Below are 19540 nucleotides of genomic sequence, written 5' to 3'. Positions count from 1 at the left end.
GCGGAAACACAGGAAAGTCTGAAAAACGAATGAAACACTGTTGTTGGACTCAGATATTTGGATACGTGTCCACACCCATCAGGCTAAAACCAATCTGCCTCTTCTCCCCTGACCCCAGAATGACTCTGGACATCCTGGTCAGTAAACAGCGGGGATACGAGCATCACAGACCTGGAGGGCTTCCAGTGGCAAGCCAGCGGGCAGTACCAGTGTGCAGTGCCACCAAGCCGGGTCAGATAGCAGTAAGAGCAGCTGTGACACACGGCCCAAATGTAACCATATGCTGCTTTCTGTCTCAACACAGACACACACACACACACACACACACACACACACACACACACACACACAGACACACACACACATACATACACCTTAGAGGAGTCTGGAGAAACATAAACCAGCCGTCTGATACTGAGACCATGAGTGACGGGTTCATAAGTGTCTTCTATTATTATAAGGTTCTATCTGGGTTAAGAATGAATTTGAGAGAGAACTTTATAATACTAAGGTCACAGAATTATGGGCTTTTTTGAGAAGATGTACTGTAAGAAAATTAGGTGTAAGATGATACTGATAGTGACTCATTATTCACGACAAAATTATTCCTAGCAGCAAAATACAGTGCGCCTGAAGTGTTTATACTGTACGAGACCTCTATTGACTTTTATTACCTCCCATTTTAACCTCACAAACGGGTTTGCTAGTCCTGTACACTGAAATTGGCACTGTTCTTTGGCACAATTTGCTGGAGCAACTCCAGGGAGTCCATACAATGCCTTTCTGATTCATTTAATTATATATAAAACAAGCACCAGCGTCTCAAATTGCATTCTCCGATCTAATACCTACTTAACATGATTAGTATGTATAATATAGTACATACTGTATAACTAACCATTGGAACTAGGAGAGTAAAATTCTCTCTCTCACTCTCTTGTCAATCACACAGACACCAGCCATTATGAGCGCCTGTGAGCTCATTTATGTGGAAGAGGGCGGATATCGACTGAGTGTGTTTCACTGTCCTGAGCAGCAGTTTGAAAATATACCGTTGGCTGGCTTCATGTGTCTCGGAGGAAGCATGTGTTGTTTCACAGCTGATGTGCCATATGAGCACATATGAGCATGCCCAGTTTTTCCACTGATTAAAAGAGTATATACAGAATAATATGTATAGAAAAGTCTTATCTGCATTCCATGTTTCTTGTGTTCAGCTCTTTTAAATTAGAAAACTGTACCTGTACAAAAAAATCAATAGTTCAAATAATTACATATGGGTTTGGAATTATTTGGAGAAAATTTTGCACAAAACCACGTACCGCTTGCCCAAAATTAAGTAAATCAAGTGGAATGTCATGCATTCAATATCTCTGCCATTTTCTGTGCAGTTGTTCTATTTTTTTTGCACAATCTTTCCTTAAATGCCTATGCATGAGGGCGGAATAGTTTGCATTTGGCATTGTATATATTTTAATTGAAGCAAAAAAGTTATCCAACACCTATCACCCATGTGAAAAATTAATTGCCCCCTTTAAACTTAAAATCTGGTTGGGCCACCTTTAGCAGCAATAACTGCAACCAAACGCTTCCGATAACTGGAGATCAGTCTTTCACTTACTCCTAGGCAGAGCTTAATTTGAGCCGGATCCAGCCGGAACAGGATCTGGCACCTCTAAAATACAGCACACCTGCGTTCCGGAACCTTTTTATGTGGATCCGGCACCTCTGCAGCTGGGTGTAAAGTCTCCCGCAGCAATATTATCAAAACAAATAGTTTTAGTTTTTAATTCACCAAAAGTAAAACAGAACAACAACAACAACAAAAAAAAAAAACAGCTGTAGAAATGTTCAAATATTTCTAATAGCCAATCAGTAGCCTCTTTCATATAACCATTTCAAGTTCAAAGTTCACCTAAATTCGTTGTCATGAAGCGAAGCCTACAGTCACGTAGCATGCGTTGAAGTTGAAGAGTGTGTTATGGCGAAAAGAAAGCAGTTATCATTACCAGCATTTTTTAAGAACTCAAACAAAATACTAAAAAGGCAAGAGTCCAAGAGAGCGAGCGACAGCAGGTCAGTGATGAAGTAGACTGGTGACCGTTCCCACGACTAGCAGTGATAACGCTAGCCTGATTGTGGAAGGTTTTAGAAGCGCTTACGAAGCTAAACATTGTCAACCTACACATGGCTTTGAAAGTGAGATTGACTGCCCGGAATTAAATAGAGTTAACAGTCCATGTACAGTCATTCGGGCTTTTAGGGAGTACAGGGACTCAAATAGACAGAAAGTTCCAGAAGGACTGAGGCAGTTCATGGCTACTGTGAATACTATACCGATCTCGAGTTGAGCGCAAGCAGGGTTTCTCCAAAATCAATCTCATTTGTAGCCCGCAGCGTGCATCCGTTCTCATCCCCATCATCTCGTCTCTGATGTTTTTGAACATCGCGGGTTCACCGCTTGAATCAAACAAAGTTCAATCCCGAGCCAATTGCGCGCTCATGGATAGGTAAGGGACACAGGGAAGGGTAGGAGGACACTGACATGACAGCTTTATGAAATATTTTGTCTTGGGTAAGACGATGTTTTCTTGATCATGTTGTGCAGTTAATGTTTATTGTAAGTAATCTTACTGTATGAAACGTAGCTTTGTTTTCGAAGTGCTTTGGGCAAATGTGTTTTGTAGCTAACTGAGGTGAAAGCAGATAAAATGTGCAATCCATATATCTTTCCCTTTGTACTGAGAATACTCACTGCTATTAAGTTCGTTATGCTATTACGTCGCTGTACCAGTGTGATCAATTACATAGGCCGACCTATCAGCATTGAACATCCTTGGCTAAGTGAGATACTGGAAGCAATTTTACGTGTCTGTAAGTTTGAGGACCGTGACCTTTCGCGTGCCTCTCACTACCCTCTTGTTTTTCCTAGACCTGCAGATTTACAAATTAAGCACTGCTCCTAGGACTAGGACTTACTCTTTTAACCAACTTCATGCTGTTGAAAAAGTTCTATTTTAGTGTTGATTTGATTGAACAGGGTTTGCATTAATCAGGCCTGGTTGTGTCTAGTCCAGCTGAACCCCATTATGAATGCAGTTTCGTAGATTTGGGGAATTAGTCACATCTTAGTAAACATCTTAGTACATGGCACCATTTGTTTGAACCCACCCTTTTTTCTTCTTCAAGTGATCAAAAATATTGGAACATGTGACTGATAGGTGTTTCTTGCTGCCCAGGTGTGCCCTGTGAGATTGACTGTTTAAAACATTAAAAGCTCTGAATGTCTACTGTTAGTTTGAGCCCTAGGTTTTCTTGTGAAGACTGCAACTGTTGTTAAAAAGTATCGACCTGCATGAAGACCAGAGAGCTGTCTATGGGTGAAAAACAAGCCATTTTGAAGCTGAGAAAAGAGGGAAAATTTATCAGAGCCATTGCACAAGCTTTGAGCATAGCCAATACAACAATTTGAAATGTCCTGAAAAAGAAAGAAACCAGTCGTGTACTAACAACCAGACATGGAACACGTTGGCCAAGGAAAATAACAGCAGTTGATGACAGAAACACTGTGAGAGCTGTGAAGAAAAACCTAAAAACAACAGCCAGTGACATCACCAACGACGTTCACAGGGCAGGGGTGAAGATAGTACAATCAAACATTCGAAGAAAACTTCAAGAGTAGAAACACAGAGGCCAAACCACAAGATGCATACTACTCATTAGCAGTAAGAATCAGAAGGCCAGATTGGAATTCACAAAGAAATACAAAAGATGAGCCACCAAAGTTCTTGAATCAAGATTAACCTCTACCAAAGTGATAGAAAGGCCAAAGTGTGGAGAAAGAAAGGATCTCCTCATGATCCAAAACATACAAGCTCATCAGTCAAGCATGGTGGAGGTAGTGTCATGGCTTGGGCTCACTAATCTTTATTGATGATGGAACTCATGATGGTAGCAGCAGAATGAATTCAGAAAGGTTTACAGGAACATCCTGTCTGCCAATTTACAGAGAAATGCATCCAAATTAATCAGGAGGAGCTTTATAATGCAGCAAGACAATGATCCAAAACACACTGCCAACTCAACAAAGGACTTTATCGGGGGGGAAAGTGGAAGGTTTTAGACTGGCCAAGTCAATCACCAGACCTTAACCCAATTCCGCAGCATTCACAAAATCATAAACCAACAAATTGTTGATGTCAATGAGTTGCATACTTGATGCAGTTATTGCAAGCAAAGGGATATGCAACCAAATATTAAGTGTTATTTACTTTTTACCTATGATTTTGCTCGCCTAAAAAGTAGGTGATCTGATACAAAAGATTCCATCTTTTATGTTGTTGAACACATCTAGATGTAAATACCAGGAAATAAAAGTCCTGAAATCCTAAACTCTCGTCTCATATCCATATTTTCATCTTAAACTCAAATGTCTTTGGTGAACAGCACAAACAAATGAATTGGCCATGCTGTTCCAATAGTTTCGGAGGGGACTGTAAGTCTAAAAGTCCACTTAAAGTGAGCTTATGTAGGTATTATAGTATCTACAGCTTGAAATTAAATTAAATGCTCTGCACTATAAAACAAGTGTGTGTGTTATAGAGTCTGTATATGTAGCACGTGTACAATATCTCCTTGCACAAGTAGCTCGACTGTTCTCCCACCTTGATTTGACTGTCTAGTCTAGTAAGACCGTACAGTCTTACAGTGTATTTGTAGCAATGAATTGTTCTTTCCAACACAGATTAAGTTAATAATTAATTATTCATTTATTTGCATTTTATATTTTTTTGAATGTAACTGCAGCTGACATGTTCAAACAGTTATGTTTAAATATATCAGGATTTGCAGCTTAAAAGAAAGCAGGGGGAAAAGCAAACATAAAACAGGATTCATATAGATTCAGAAGACTTGCTAGAAGACTACCGCTGCTGGGTTTGAGTATTTTCTGCCTGCTCAGAGCCATGGATGTCAACTTGCATTTTTCTTTACTTACTTTTCCGGCTCCTCCGTCGCTGCTTCTGTTTGAGGCTCATTTTGGGACTTAGTCTGCGGCTGGAGAACATTATTAACCAGGTCCGTGATCCCGCTAAAGGGACTTTTGAACCACCTGCACAGACAAGCGGGACATCACCGAGGCTGAGACACAACGGGTTGGCTCGAGCAGCGCAGGAGGAAAAAATGACTGTGATTATCACAGCTGCACTGCAAGACACATTCATGTAGGGAGAAGAAGACGGGAACGTGCAGTTATGAAACTGGAAGAACTGGATGCTTACACACCGTCGGAGAGAGTGAGAGAGAGAGAGAGTGCAAGAGACAGAGCAAGGACAGACAGGGAAAGAGAAAGGGTGTGTGAAATAGAGTAAGAAGCATGTAGCGTTACAGCCAGTGAATCTGAGGTTGCGTCAGACAACCAGATATAGTATGGCCACACGTTACATAGAGAAAGAGGATCAAACTGAGCATCTCTGTGAAAGTAACAGCCGTCTGAGAAGCAGGTAAAGCAGAACAGGTGAGTCCAGTGGCTCTCGTATGCAGCCAGGAAAAAAAAAGCATTGACAAGAGAAAGAGGAAGCCACACACAAGAAGAAAGCACATGAGAGGGCCAAAGCTGCGAGCTATTTATGCTATGCTAAGAGATACTTACTGCGCCGACTGAGGCTTTGGATCTTCTTTGACCCTAAAAATAAAAAATAAAAATGACCAACTCAGTGGGGATGGGGGGGGGTGAAACTTAACAGAATAACAACAAATGCTTAAATCAAAAGATTAACATAAACTCATCAATGGAAAATAATTAACATGAAGACATCAGTATACAAAAAAAAGAGGCATGAGTTATATATGTCCATTCAACATGCAAAAAAAAAATGCTGAGAACTGAGCAGTGATTTGACTAAAAAGGTAATAAATAAATAAATAAATAAATAAGAACAAATTAAACCAATAAAAGGGATATTATACTGTATACTGTACATCTATACATAAATCAGCTACCACTACATCTCCTTTATTCTCTAACCCTGACATAAGTTTTAACCAGAGCATGATTCATTTCCGAGAAAGAAGCCACTGCTTTAGAACTACCAAGCCAAGCGTCCAGTGTGTGCCAAGAAAGTCCAAGCCAAAGAGTCCTAAATTACAGTCCAACGAACCATTACTCTGCAGAATATATTAATTAGCTTAAATAAAACGTTAACCACAAGCCAATAAAAGTACTCCTTTTCAGAAGTCATGCCAGCACAAAGAGTTCATCCAGGCTCGCTCACATCATTGGAGAATCCAGCGTGGACAGATAGCGTTCGGATCAAAACTCCTCAGCCCGATCGTGAAATTCACGACATCACCGAAGCTACACGCAAAAAGACAACTATCCCGAACCTGAACGCATGCACACTCCCTCCTGCGAAATGATACCGTCAGCTACACACAGCTTCATTAATATGTATGATTGAGAGCAGGACACCCATTCTATGCCCTTTATCCCCTTCACCTGAACACTACTCACCGATCCAGGCATGACGGATATGCGCTGCCCTCTGCCGGAAGGAGGGAACACAAACCTACGCTAAGTTTGCGGTTTTTGAGGGTTTGGAAGTGCAACATTCATGGAATCAGTCACACTATATACATTACAGATGGAACAGTTGAAAGAAAGACAATCACAACTGAATGAATTCACAGGCCTAGTCCTTTTTAATACTTTATGTAAAAGATCAACCATAATGAGGCATGCAGTTACAGGAAAATAATCAGTGACAGGATGTCGAGAAGTGGCCTAAAGTGGATTCTTCTCGTACTGTACAACAGCACATCCTGGAGCAATCTGCCAGCGATGACATATTATCCATCCATCCATCTTCTATACCGCTCATAGTTCCTTCAGGGTCACAGGGAAACCTAGAGCCTATCCCATGGAGCATCGGACACAAGGCGGGGTACACCCTGGACAGGGTGCCAATCCATCGCAGGGCACACTCACATACACATTCACACACCCATTCATACACTACGGACACTTTGGACATGCCAATCAGCTTACCATGCATGTCTTTGGACTGGGGGAGGAAACCAGAGTACCCGGATGAAACCCCCGCAGCACGGGTAGAACATGCAAACTCCGCACACACAGGGCCATGGTGGGAATCGAATGAGTGTGAGGCGAACGTGCTAACCACTAAGCCACCAATGACATATGATGTTTTATTAATTAAAGAATGACACATCAAACTTTTTCTCCGTTTATAGTTACATTTTATGTTGTGGAACATCAAGCAAAACAAATGAGTCCCTGTAATCACTTACATTATAGCAGCTATAAAAAGTTGCACTGAAACTGGAGACTCCTTCCTGAGATGCAAATAAGAAACGTATTGATACGTCACTACACATTCAATAATTAGTTTTGTGGATACAGATAAGGTGTATGTTCGAAGCATATTACATTTACGGCATTTGGTAGACACCCTTATCCAGAGCGACTTACAAATATATAACTGAGCAGTTGAGCGTTAAAGGCATTGCTGTGGAAGCACTGGTATTTCAACTCACGACCTTCCAAGCAGCAATCCAATGTCTTAACCACAGACCTACCACTGCCCACAGAGATTAGTGAGCCTGTTCCAGAAGCAGCCATGCATGCCCAAGCCATGACACTACCTCCACCATGCTTCACAGATTTTTACATTTATGGCATTCGGCAGACACGCTTATCCAGAGCGACTTACATTTATCTCATTATATTTAAGCATGTTGTAAATTGTTTGGGTTTGTTGAAAGGAAACATCCAAAACATCTTCCTAAAGCAACTCATCATAATTACATGACAGTAGCGGAATTTCTTCTCTGTCATGTGCAATGATCATAATTAGTGCAAGTTTACAGATAAACTGTAACATGACGATCATTTCCATTGAGATTGAGGAAGGTTAAGTAAGCAATGTTTCGGTCAGATCTCATAAACAGCATTATAGTGGACCGTGCACCTTCATACAGTCACAATGCAGAGACAAAAATCCTGCTGAGCGGTGACAGACATACATCACACAACAACAGACTGTCATATAACGGGAGGTTGAAACGGATGCAGTTGCAGGCAGTTGAGTGTATTTTATTAAAGGCAGGCAGACAAAGCCTAAAAATGTCAGGCAAGATCAGGATCATAAAACAGGCGTAGGTCAGGAACTAGTGTTTTACTGTGCCGCAATACAACACCAAACTTTAAAAAGTAACATTAAAGTGAACTTTTTGGAATCACTGCTAGAGGGCGTTATCGGGTTTATGCGTCTGTCGCGACAACGTTGAAATATCCGGCCAGTGTAAAATGCACTCATGTTGTAATTTACACATACACACACACACATAATTTACACGTACATATACACATACACATACATATCCCAACATCAATCCGGACCACCGAATCTGTCACTATCTTCAAAAAACAGCTAAAGACCCACCTCTTTCGTGAGCACCTAACTCAGTGGTTTTCAAAGTGGGGGCCGCAATCCCCCTGGGGGCCACCAGGAGGCGCCCGGGGGGTCTCAACAATTTGGTGTGAAAAATAAATTCTCACTCTCAGACAACCACACACACACAATCGATTCCTAATATAATGTAACGTAAAGATGTAAGATGCAATTATTAATTTAAAAAAAAGGGGGATATATTCAGAATTCTATATTTTTAATGTGTTTTAAAGACATCTTGCAAAAGGGGGGCCTCGGTCAAATGTTAATGCCATTTGGGGGGCCTTGCCTTGGAAAAGTTTGGGAACCACTGAACTAACTAACCCCTAAAACGCCAACCCCACATTATCCTTTTTAAGAATAAATAAATAAATAAATAAATAAATAAGTTACTTACTCTGGCTCTTACACCTCTACTCTGCGCACTTTGCTTTTCTAGAACTCAATTAAAAGATCTTGTACAGTAGCACTACTTGTATTGTTCTCCACTTAATATATCGCTTTGCTTGTATTTCCTTATTTGTAAGTCGCTTTGGATAAAAGCGTCTGCTAAAAGAATAAATGTAACGCTTTCCTGTCCAACACATCATAATATGGTGGGGCTTGTCAAAAAGAAAAGACTGTGCAACTAAAATGAGTGACGATCCAACCAAAGCATTCTGTACTATATGTGGTTGAGAGTTATTCATTAGCCATGGAGGAGAAAATGACCTGACACATCATGCACAAGACAACCGTTCTTGGGTGCAAATATGAATTGTTGCTTAAGTGTTGTAAGTGTACTACACGGTTAAAAACGGGCTGAGATACAACAGTACTGATTGTCTGGTTAAAGTGGTTAAACAGCACTAAGAAAATGCATATGGGACGAACGAAAGCAGAGATGTTAGCTATGAATGTTCTAAGACTGAAGACTGTAATGCAAAATCCACCCGTCAGAAATGGATGGCAACCTGCAAGCTCCACCTTCTGTCCCATGTTTGGATGGACGGAAAGGTGACAACAATAAATCTCCTACAAAACTGCGGAGACAAACAGATTCAGTTAACTAGCGTTTATATATGGAAGGTTAAATTAGGTTTAGTTTTGAAAACCAGTTTGCTGGGGTTTTTTTTCTCAGTACCAGGGAAATGTGTTGAAATTCTGAACCGTAGACTGTAGCGCAATTCTAAAACTGATTACGTTAATGACAATTCATTGGCACTCATCAGTTTGAGAAGTTCATTTCATCTCAACATTTAAATCTATCAAGTACCACTTTTCTCTAAAACACTGAAGGAGGACTTACACTGATGCAGCAAATCCAGAGGAAGCACTGAGTCATCACATTCTCCAGTGCTAAAAACACACAACTATCTCTCTCTCTCTCTCTCTCTCTCTCTCACACACTCTCATCAACATCATCATCATCATCATCAGAACTGAGGCTGGTCTCTATCTGAATCCCTCTCTCTCTTTCTCTCTGTGTCTCTGTCCTTCTGTCTCTCTCTTTAGCCCAGTTCACACTGCACCGACAGACGCCGACCAACGCCAACAGACACGTTTGTCGGGTTTTGTCTGATCAGTGTGTTAACTCTGTCAGCGTCTGTTGGCGTTTATTTTCACCGACTAAACACGATCAATCGGCATTCGTCGGATCGTTTAAAATCTGAGCAGTGAGGTATGATTTTCCAACAAACTCCGCCGTTATCTGAACTGGGCACGAACCGTTGCCACGACGTTGAGGCAAGCGTCCCTGAAAACTCCATAGAAACGAAAGCCTGTGCGCTAGGTGCACATACTTCTAAATAACAGTCTATTCCATGCAATTTTTTTCTTGAATGTGAGGGCTAATTGCATAAAGAACGTAAAAATTGGACAAATAAGTTGGATTTATTATAAAACTTGCCTCAGGTGTTATCACTGTTGCAGGACTAGCAGACCATTAAAATATAAAACGTTTATGGCTATCTAACACAAGACTAGGCTAGTTTAGTGTTGCTAGCCAAGGGGAGGCACAAGTAAGCTCTCATTATATGGGTTTAGCTGCTACAGTGCCATGCAAAGTAAGTTATCCGTCCTTATGCTCTGCTCATATCATGTTCACGTAACTTGGAACTCATATAGACTTTTACACACAAGTAAACACAAGAGGATGTTAGGGTTTCAGTTGCAACCCCTTTACTGGTAAAAAAAAAAAAAAAAAAAAACAACACAAAACAACAACAACAAACAAACAAGCAAACAAAAAAACAACGTATATCCTTTTTCCCCTCACACTAACTGACTGTGTGAACTAGTGTGTGGCAGAATTGAGAGCTGTCAGCCAATAAGACACAAGTATTTCCATGCATTTTCCCGTAAACCCTGTTTGATTGGTCTCGCGTCCGTTCACTGAAGATAAAATACAACACTCCTTTCACTGAAGATACAGAATTACAACACCGCAGTCTTCTTTTACTGACGTTCAGTTACGTAGTGACAAACCACTCTAAATGGAGAATTATTCGGGGCTAAAGAGAAAAATCTCCGGGGCTACAGCCCCCAGGTCCTCTGTCTGCAGTTCTCTGTATAAATGTAAGCAAGCACCCTGTCTCTCACCACAACAATCAAGGCTTCACCCACAACCTATTTTCAGGTGAAGAACCACACGTAAAGACACTAGTGATAGTAACATTTTGATTCTGGTAACAGGATCATCTATTTTTAAACCAGTCTGACTGTCCGTAAAAAAACTTTGTTGGTGTCTGCTGGAGCAGTGTGAACATGACAGTTGTGTTTTCCCAACATTCTAAATCTAACAGACATCTTTTAAAAGTTGGTGATTGTCGGCGTTGGTCGGCGTCTGTCGGTGTCTCTGTCTGTCTGCCTGTCTGTTTGTCTCTCTAACTCTCACTCTCTCATCATCATCATTTGAACTAAAGCCAGTCTCTCTCCCTGTCACATCACCATCATCATCATCATCATCATCATCATCAACAGAACTTAGACCAGTTTCTGCCTATCTCTCTGTCTCCCTCTCGCTTTGTCACTCTTTCTCTCCGTTTCTCTCTCTGCATCAGTCTCTGTCTTTCTGTCTCTCTCTTTGTAACATCATCATCATCATCATCATCAACATAGTCATCATCGTCATAAGTGAGGCCAGTCGAAATGCCAATTCAAATACTCTCTCTCTCTCTCTCTCTCTCTCTCTTTCTCTCGGTCTCATTCTTTTTGTCACTCTGTCTCTCTCTTTGTCTTTCTGTCTCTATCTGTCTCCGTTTGTCTTTCTCTCTCTGCCTTTCTGTTTGTCTCTCTTTGTCACATCATCATCATTATCATCATCATCATCATATCTGAGGCTAGTCAGAATTCCAAATAGCCTCTACATCTGTCTCTTTTTCTGCATCTTTCCTACTTCTTACTCTCTTTATCTCTCTGTTTTATTCTCTCTCTGTCACTCTCTCTCTCTGTTTCACTCTCTCTCTCAGCCCCCCCTCTCTCTTTCTCTCTCTCTCTCTCTCTCTCTCTCTCTCTCAGTCTCATTCTTTCAGTCACTCTGTCTCGCTCTTTGTCTTCCTGTCTCTCTCTGTCTGTCTCTGTTTGTCTTTCTCTCTCTGCCTTTCTGTTTGTCTCTCTTTGTCACATCATCATCATCATCATCATCATCAGCATATCTGAGGCTAGTCAGAATTCAAAATACCCTCTACAGCTGTCTCTTTTTCTGTGTCTTTCCTACTTCTTTCTCTCTTTATCTCTCTTTGTTTTATTCTCTCTCTCTCTCTCTCTCTCTCTCTCTCTCTCTCTCTCTCTCTCTCGGTTTGAACTGAATCGGTTTGGTTGTTCACTCACCAGCCTCTCTTTTTCTCTCTCTTGAATTTAAAAGTACAACAAAAACCAAGACATCACACGGCCATCTGTCCTGAAGACTTCCCCGTGTCAGAAATCTTGAACAAACACCGGAGACTCCTTCCAAAAAAAGACGTTAAATGAACATCTCTTCACAGAAAAAGTCATGGAGTTAGCTACACCAAGCATAGAGCTCTGAAATAAGTACAACAAGACTGACCAGAGACAAGAGTGATGAACAGAGAGACATAATTAAACACAAGGGTACACACTCTAGTCAAATTATTAATGATCCCATTTAATCCTGACTCTCTCTCTCTCTCTCTCTCTCTCTCTCTCTCTCTCTATGCTCGCTCTCTCTCTCTCTCTCTCTCTCTGCACTCACTGAGCTCCTTTACCAGCAGGATACAGAGGGTAAAAAAAGCCCCTGTTGTGTAAATGCCAGGCTGAATTCCAGCACCCGGGATAATTATCCTGCAATTACAGCTGCCAGTGTGCGGGTCCCTGATAGTCACGAGATTTCACTGCACGGCTGCCGTGTCCATCTACAGGCTAGAGTATGGCACTGGCTGGGGTTAATGCAGGACAAAAAGTCACCATGGTGTTTCATTTGTATGAAAGTGTATGTGTGTGTGTGTGTGTGTGTGTGTGTGTGTATGTGTACAGACATGTTGGGTAGGTGGCACTCACCACATGACAGGAAGTGTTTTATGAATTCACATGAGTGGCTTTATGAATGTGCGTGCGCGTGTGTGTGTGCGTGTGTTTGTGTGGGTGGGTGTGGGTGTGTAGATGTATGTGAGTACGGCTGGCAGGTGATCATGATCAACAACAACACACACATATGCACAGAGAGAATGAGAGAGAGAGAGAAAGAAAGAGCGAGAGAGAGAGAGAGAGAGAGAGAGAGAAAGAGAGAGTGAGAGAGAGAAGGAGAGAGAGAGAGATTGTAGAAAACCTGAAATCATCCTTTAGTACGAGGATGCACCTGCTTATTAAGACTTTTTCCTGGAAAATAGAATATGGGCTGAAAGTAAATTACCAGCTAGCAAATCATCCCCCAATATACAATAACCATCAAATTAGTGAAAGACTACAAGCAAAAACAAGTAATAAAATATGATCATCAAATTCAGTCTCATCAAATTTAACCAATATCATGCCCTCTCAAAGTGACAAAAATGTCAAATAAATACAGGAACTGAGATGCTTTTCTGTTCACCACGGTCATAAAGACTGATTATTTGAGTTATCGTAGCCTTCCTATTAGCTTGAATCAGTCTGGCCATTCTCCTCAGACCAACCATCGATCAGCAACAAGGTGTTTCTGCCCGCAGAACTGCCGCTCACTGGAGGTTTTCCTTTTAGCATTTCTAACCATTCTCTAGAAACTTTCTGTGTGAAGTTCCCGAAGCTCAGTAGTTTCGGAGTCTGTATAGCACCAACAGCCATGCCACTGTCAAACTTACTGACATCATGTTTGAAGTGAATATTACCTGAAGCTCTTGACCAGTATCTGTAAACAAACAGGGAGTCTCAGTCCAAATATGAAGAGATTCACGACACGCTGAACAAAAAAATATTTCATTGCCGATATTCCAACTTAACTACAATAACTACTCGGTTCATTTTGAGCCATTCAGCAATTTGTGATATGACATCCTACTTAAAGTCCTCATGAAATCCAAATCCAAAAAAGTTTAAGTATGAACATCTTAGCCTTAATGTTATCTATAAGTCTTTCTCTACCACCAGTATGGATCAACAACTGTGATGACATCATTCTGTACTACAGCTAATCATCAGATTTTCTGTCCAATCACGTGCTCTCTAGAATCTGAAGTGTCCCGCCCCCAACATTTTAAAAATTGCTTTGCCGACGTTGCCATTCTTGAGCGAAAGAAATCATATCAGCAAGCATGGGTCGTAAATGTGCCTTTGGCTGTTCGAACGTGCATGTTTTATTATTATTTATATAGTTAAGAAGGAAACGGCTTGAATTCATTCACTTTGAAGAAGAAGGTATTTGTGCCAGCTCACGGCTTCGAGACAGGCATTTTTCCATGGTACTAACTGTCATGTAGCCCGGGCTGTGAGGTAAACTAAACGCTATTGGCTATTTAAAAGGGAGGAGGAGCCACTCGATATGTCCCACCCTGACTTCCTGTTTCAGTGGAAATTACGTCAACACATCAAATAACACTGCACAATTCAAGGCGCTTCATGGGGACTTTAAAAAACTATGTACAGTCGAGTCACACACACAACTAGTTTTTTTCTTGATTTTCTGCCTCTAAACCTACAGCAAAGGCAAAAACTTCTTCATCGCCAGAGTTAAAGAGTTAAATCTATATTACTGATCGTAATAAATCTCATTTAGATATCAGGTCATGCTAGTTAGTTAGTCGACTCTAGCTAGGACTGGTGTTGTTATGGTTAGCGTGTGCATGTTTTTTTTTTTATAGCAGTACATATCACCTGTAGGCAGAGCTTGTTTTGTTTTTTTGTTTGTTTTTAAAAGAAAAAAAGTCGCAGTATATGAACGCATTCTAACTACAATTTTGCAGTCCTGGTGCTGACAGCCACACTGTCCTCTGTTTAAAGTGTGCGTAGTTTCTGGTACAGGTGCAGGTCTGGTGCAGGTCAGTGTTGAACATACACCATGCAGTTACACATCTGCTTACGTTGTGTAACTGCATGGTGTATGTTCAACACTGACCTGCACCTGAGCTAGCAAAAAAAACACTTCATTCTACTGCACACCTGTGTATACTTACAACCATGATATAACGACAACGTAATGACATTTAATGACAAAGTCAAACTGAACTGAATTGAAATGAAGCATGCAGAAGTGGCCGAGACACACAGCTGCTGCGGATAGGAAAATAAACCGCATGCATGTTTAATGCAGAAACATGTTGACCATTAGATCGAAATCTAGAGATGCGTACACGGCTATATGGTTGAGATCAGGCGTTGCTTGAATACCAGCAGAACCACTGACCTACACACACACACACATATATATACACACACACACTCACGCTAGCACACAAAAAGGTTTCACTCTATAAAAGCCTGAAAAAAAAGCCATTACTCTTTACAGAAAGGGCAATCCAAATGATTCCTGGCAGAACTCCATATGCATGTGTTCAGGTCTCAGTACTACAGGCCAGAGCTTAACTAACTTCACATCATGTGTGCCAATCAGCAGCCATTCTACTCCACATCACTGCCATCAATCAAGCAGATGTGCTCCCTCCCTTCCTCCCTCTCTCCCTACTAAGCAAGCAAGCAAAAGGGAATTAGAGCACAGAGTAGAAATCATGGACGATGGTCAGACAATGTCCTACAGGAATGCGTCTACATGTACAGCATGAGTATGCATTGTGTGCTGTCTTTATATCAGCTTCATGGATGTATTTTATATCACAGTGCTCCTGAATTCTCGATTCTGATTGGTCAGAAGGTTTAGTTTCACTGCTTCGTAACAGTAATGGAGTTTTCCTCCTCAGCAGACTCTTCAGAACAGAGGAGGTTTGTACTTTGCAGGTTCTCAGTAACAAAACATCAACAATTTGTCTTAGTAACTTGTTTCATGGACACTCTGGATCACTTCGATGTAAGAGGAATAATTAACTTTAGGGCGTTCTGGGTGATTTTCACGATTAATTCGGTTCATTCGAATGAATGTTTTAAGACATGTTCTAATTGAGATTGTACGTTTAATAAAAGAAATTTAAAAAAAACTTTTTTTAATTTTTCAATTGTATTATGTAAGAACAAAAATAAAATTGTAATCAAGACTCTAGATTTTTAATATTTTTTTTTTGGTCACCCAGCCGTAAATTCAGGGCGTAATTTTATAAGAAAATATTCCACTTTGGGATGGTAACTGCTTTGCGTCAAGCCTCATCACACACTCCGGTTGGTTTGATCCCTCTAACACCACACCCCATTGTAAATCCTGTGTTAAAACACTCAAATTTAATTTGCTGAAGTCTTTTTTTTTTTTCAGTAGTAAATGTTAGCATTAAACTTATCCATCATGTAAAAATAAACAGAATGTATAGATATAATGTAGATCTGAGTTTCAGAAATTGGTCATATTAGGTTTATCTCAAAGCTCTGCTGCAGAATGCGCATAAATAAAATTGCAATAATTTACTGCACATAAAGTCACAAAATTGCTCATGTTAGGTTGGGTAAGAAAGGCGTATTTATTACGGCAAGAGTTAAGGTTGATCCCAATTATTCATTTTTCTTTAGGTTTTTAACCAGGTTAATAATGAGCAAGTCTTCACCTACATCTTGTCAGAGTACCTAACTCGAATCACTATTTCTCAGCACTAGGACTTGGGAAAATGACATCTTACAATCATGTAGGAATTAGGAAAATTATCCAACTTTGTTGGCATTTGATGCCAAGATTGCTGGAATTCTGGGACACGATAAGACTGCTACAGTAAACACTAAAATCTTTCACTGACACTCAAAGAATACAGTATTTCAAATCAGCTATCCCAGCTGATAGCAGAATTCACACTCTGTAACGAATGTGTGATTCAATTCAATTCAATTCAATTCAATTTTATTGTATAGCTCTTTTAATAATGGACATTGTCTCAAAGCAGCTTTACAGAAACATATAAACACAGGATACAGATTTTAAGTGTGTGAATTTATCCTTAATGAGCAAGACGGTGGCGACGGTGGTGAGGAAAAACTCCCTAAGATGATGTGAGGAAGAAACCTTGAGAGGAACCAGACTCAGAAGGGAACCCGTCCTCATCTGGGTAACAACACATAGTGTGAAAGTAAAAGAAAGTTCATTATGGTTTTTTTATATGAAGTATCACATATTCACCGACTATGTCCATTCATATGAGAGCGCACACACACCACAGAAACTACTTTTTAAAACCTATAATGCACACTGTGCCTGAACTCTAAAGCATTATCTCCTCATGCTTTCGTTTACCAGCGGAGCTGATAATCCATGTGGACCAGCAGCATTACATCATAAGCACAACGGCTTTTCTACTTAAGAAGAAACATTAACTTAATGCATGTGGTATTTGGAGAGCTACTGTATGTTAACAATTCTACAGATTTGGGCATTGGATTTTTCTGATGTGATTGCATTGAGCACTATTCATAAGCTGCCTTGTGGCTTGTACTGAGATAACGCCTAGGTGATGCAGTAAAGAAACCGAACGTGGGTGTCAAACCTAACAAAACTGTAGAGGAATAAAAAGACATGAGGTTTAACTTTATGGATCTAGTGTTTAAAAGACAACAAATTCCCCTTTTAGCTCAGACAATGTTTGCCTGATTCCTAAACGCAGAAATCCTTCCCTGGAGTGCAAGACTCTAACACTGAATAAGGGAAGGTTGTGAGTTTCTGGGTCTTAAGCAAGAACCCTTTTCCCACAGCTATAAGAAAACTTAGGTAGATAACTACTGTATGTAAATAAATTACATACATATATTAATTCAACTTTAGTAACTGCTTTATCCTGGTCAGAGATCCGCATATAAGTCTATCAGAGGGAACACTGGGTACAAGGCACACACACGTTCACACCTAGAGACAATTTAGCATAGGCAATGTATCTATTGGCATGTTTAATGGGAACTCGAAGGAAACCAGAGAACCCAGAAGAAACCTACATGTACACTGAGAGAAAATCCAAACAGACATTAACGCAAAACCCTGGAGCTGTAAGGCGGTAACATCGTGCCACGATGCTACCTTAAATCACTCTTTCCAGCAATCATACAATATGAAATAAAAGATCAAATGCAAAATGATTCAAATAAAAATAAATAAAAGTCACACTTAATCATAAAATTGCAAATCAATACAAATAGATTAGTGAAGAGAAACCAATGCCGGACTATTAGTTTCAGTAATTAGATGTACACTCTTAAAATATAAAGGTGACAGAAAAGGTTCTTTGGAGTGTTGGCGCAACATGAACCTAAAAACAATTCTCACTACAAATGTTACTAGCATATGGAAAGCTGTTTGTGGTGGGAAATGATTATTCCATTCACTGAGGGAAAAACAAAAAATCTCTAAAGAATCATGGTCCAAAAGGTTCTGTATGGAACAATGATTATGATCTCTCATTAGGGATGGCACTGAACTAAAGAAGCTTTTATTGCACCTTTCTGTATTTGAATCCACTGGTGGCAAGCAACATGATATTTTTAAATCTAGTTAAATCTAGAATTATAGCGCATTCTTCAGGTTTTCTTTTTTGGATTCTATGTGAAAACCTAAAACAGAAGGTTTCGTTTTCAGAAAATTTTCCATTTTTAGTAAGCTACAACCCTTAGCCATTCCAAGAACCCTCTAGGAACCATTTTTCTCAGAACGTTCAATATATCCTGGAACCTGAACTCTTCATGATTTCTAGCTGATCCCTTGTGCTTCAACTAATAATGATCCTTGACCAATGACAGAGACGTTTGTCCAATTCAAAAGGAACCGCAGCCACAATCCACCTTCAAACACCCACCATCTTGCTTTCTCAAATCTCTACTCCTTTCCAGTCCTCAGTCAAATCGTCGGATCACCGGATATCAACAGCAGTGGTGGTGTTGCAACACAAAAAAAATCATGTAGATGACCCTTCTGTGGCTGCAGAACTGCCCCCATGAGACTTCTTACCAAAGCAAATAACCCTAGGACAACTGATCTTATATGTCCCCAATCCCCACAGTTTTACACAGACTATTAACATCATAGTACTTGATTGTGAGCTCTTGTTCAGAACTATGTATCTGGTTATCACAGCTATAAACTCATAATTAAAAAGCATAAGCCTTAATACTTTTCTGTATGATCTACTTCCTAGAGGATTCATTCACTGTTATTTGGTTTTCGCTCCAAAATACATGTGTGGAATTTGAATAAGACAGAAAGCTAGCAATTTAGTGGCCTTTGTAATGCCCTCCTAAAACTAAGACAAAAAAAAAAATAATTACAATCAATGTAAAAACTAATATGAAAACAACATAATTAAGAAAGGAAAAGGAGCTTAGCTAGTGTTATCTCTCTGGAAGTAGCTATTTGCTGATAGTAGCTAGCTTAGTTCACTAACATACTAGTTAATGCAAATTAGCATATGGTGTCATTGTAGCATATTAAAAATGGTAGCCAGATTAGAATTTGCAAGCTAGCTAATGTTATGTAGGAAACTTTAGTAAAAAGCTACTAAATGTTATGTAAATGATTTACATTGTGGAAA

General features: G+C 40.1%; 1 protein-coding gene across 1 annotated transcript in view; it reads right to left on the bottom strand.

The window, feature by feature from the left end:
* Window positions 1-19540, bottom strand: part of LOC128599404 (regulating synaptic membrane exocytosis protein 2-like) — a 98705-nt gene that overhangs the window by 68996 nt on the left and 10169 nt on the right. Inside the window, exons 2-3 of the mRNA XM_053610941.1 lie at window positions 5651-5683; window positions 4997-5110 (exon numbers count right to left, since the gene is read on the bottom strand). Coding sequence (XP_053466916.1) covers window positions 4997-5110; window positions 5651-5683 — 147 coding nt within the window. The remainder of the gene's footprint in view (window positions 1-4996; window positions 5111-5650; window positions 5684-19540) is intronic.

The sequence above is a fragment of the Ictalurus furcatus genome, chromosome 23 (genome assembly GCF_023375685.1).
Source record: "Ictalurus furcatus strain D&B chromosome 23, Billie_1.0, whole genome shotgun sequence".
Classification (NCBI taxonomy): Eukaryota; Metazoa; Chordata; class Actinopteri; order Siluriformes; family Ictaluridae; genus Ictalurus; species Ictalurus furcatus.
Note: the sequence above shows the minus strand (reverse complement) of the source record. Positions and strands in the feature narration are given on the sequence as shown.